At 76.8% G+C, this 1651-nt stretch overlaps 1 protein-coding gene across 1 annotated transcript in view; it reads left to right on the top strand.

Annotated features, from left to right (window-relative positions):
- The window catches only part of AURANDRAFT_62168 (hypothetical protein), a gene marked incomplete at both ends in the record, with an annotated part of 8377 nt that overhangs the window by 1915 nt on the left and 4811 nt on the right, over positions 1 to 1651 (top strand). Inside the window, 2 exons of the mRNA XM_009036060.1 lie at positions 212 to 1404; positions 1506 to 1578. Coding sequence (XP_009034308.1) covers positions 212 to 1404; positions 1506 to 1578 — 1266 coding nt within the window. The remainder of the gene's footprint in view (positions 1 to 211; positions 1405 to 1505; positions 1579 to 1651) is intronic.

Genomic DNA, 1651 nt, shown 5'->3' on the forward strand with positions numbered 1-1651 from the left:
TCCTCGACGGCGTGGACCTCGGCGAGGGCACTTGCCTCTTCGCCGTCAACGTCACGTCGCCCGACGGCCGGTCCGCGGCCGCGGCCGTGGTCTACGAGCTCGTCGACGACGACCCGCCGGCCGTCGAGGTCGACGCCTGGACGTCGTCCGTCGGCACGCGCGTCGCCGCGTCGAAGAAGATCGTCCTCTACGGCGACGCGCAGCCGTCGAGCCTCGGCCGCGCCGTGTCCACGGCCGGACGTTCAACACGACGTGGGTGCTCGAGCGGGGGACGCTCGCGGACGAGGCCCCGCTGGCCGTCTGGGCGCGCACGGCGCCGGCGCTCAGCGGCTACGCGCGCGACCGCGAGCACGACCTCGTCCTCGCCGTCGGCGCGATCGTCGCCGGCGCGCACTACTCGCTGCGCCTCGACGCGACGCTCGAGGGCATAGACACCGCCGGCTCGGCGTCCGTGACGTTCTACGTCGCGCGGCCGCCGTCGAGCGGCAGGCTCCTCGCGTCGCCCGCGGCGGGCTTTGCGCTCGAGACGACGTTCGAGCTCTCCACGCGCAGCTGGGTCACGGAGGACCCGCCGCTGACCTACGCGTTCAAGAGCCGGACGAACGGCTCCGAGTCGACGCTCCGGGGCCCGACGCTCGAGGCCAAGCTCGGCGGCGTCGTGCTGCCCAAGGGGTCGCCGAACGTGACGCTCGTTGTCGTCGCGGCCGACGCGCTCGGCGGGTCGACGGAGGCGCCGCTGAGCCTGCGCGTCGCGCCGACGTCCCTCGCCGGCGACGCGCTCGCGAATCTGACGACGGGCCTCCTCGACGAGGCCTTTGCGCTCGGGTCCTCCGAGGGCATCTGCCAGACCGTCGTAGCCGCGTCGACGGCGGACGGCGACGCCGCGCTCACGGCGACGATGATCGACGCCGTCGGCGCCGTCGCGCGGGGCCTCGACGCGGACGCGTCGCTCGTCGAGCAGACGAGCTCCGCGCTCCTGTCCGTCGCGTCCAACGGCAGCGGCCTCGCCGCGGCCGCGGCGTCGTCCGCGCTCGACTCCTGCGAGGGCCTCGCGGCCGCGTCGGGCGGCGACACGGGCATCACGGCCGTCGCGGCCGCGGGCCTCGGCGACACGCTGTCGAGCCTCCTCGACAGCCCCCTCTTCGCGGCGGGCAACGGGTCGTCGAACGCGTCCGCGGGCGCGTCGCTCGGGTCCTCGGTCGACGGCATCCTCGCCGCGCAGCTCGCCGGCGCCGTCGCGGGCGAGTACGCGATGACGCTGTCGTCGCCGAACCTCAAGAGCTCGGCGCAGCGCCTGAGCCCCAACGCGACGACGCCCGGCGAGGTCCGCGCGCTGTCGCTCGACGGCGCGGCGAGCGCCGCGGAGCTCCCGCCGAGCCTCGCGGGCGGCGACGCCTACGACGCGTTCCCCGCTGCGCGGCCATGTTTTCGGGGTCGTCGCCGCCCGACCATCGGCGCGCGCGCGCGCGCGCGCATCCGCGAACCGCCGGCCGGCGCCCGCGCAGGTCCTTCGCCGAGTACGCGACGGATCCCTACGCGGGCGAGGACGGCGGCGGCGGCGCGGCGCTGACGGCGCGCGTCGCGCGCTTTGGCCTCGCGCCGTCGTCCGCCGAGCCCGCGTCGCGGCGGCGCCGCGCGCGCCGCGCGCGGC

Source organism: Aureococcus anophagefferens (genome assembly GCF_000186865.1).
Source record: "Aureococcus anophagefferens unplaced genomic scaffold AURANscaffold_4, whole genome shotgun sequence".
NCBI classification, from domain to species: domain Eukaryota; class Pelagophyceae; order Pelagomonadales; family Pelagomonadaceae; genus Aureococcus; species Aureococcus anophagefferens.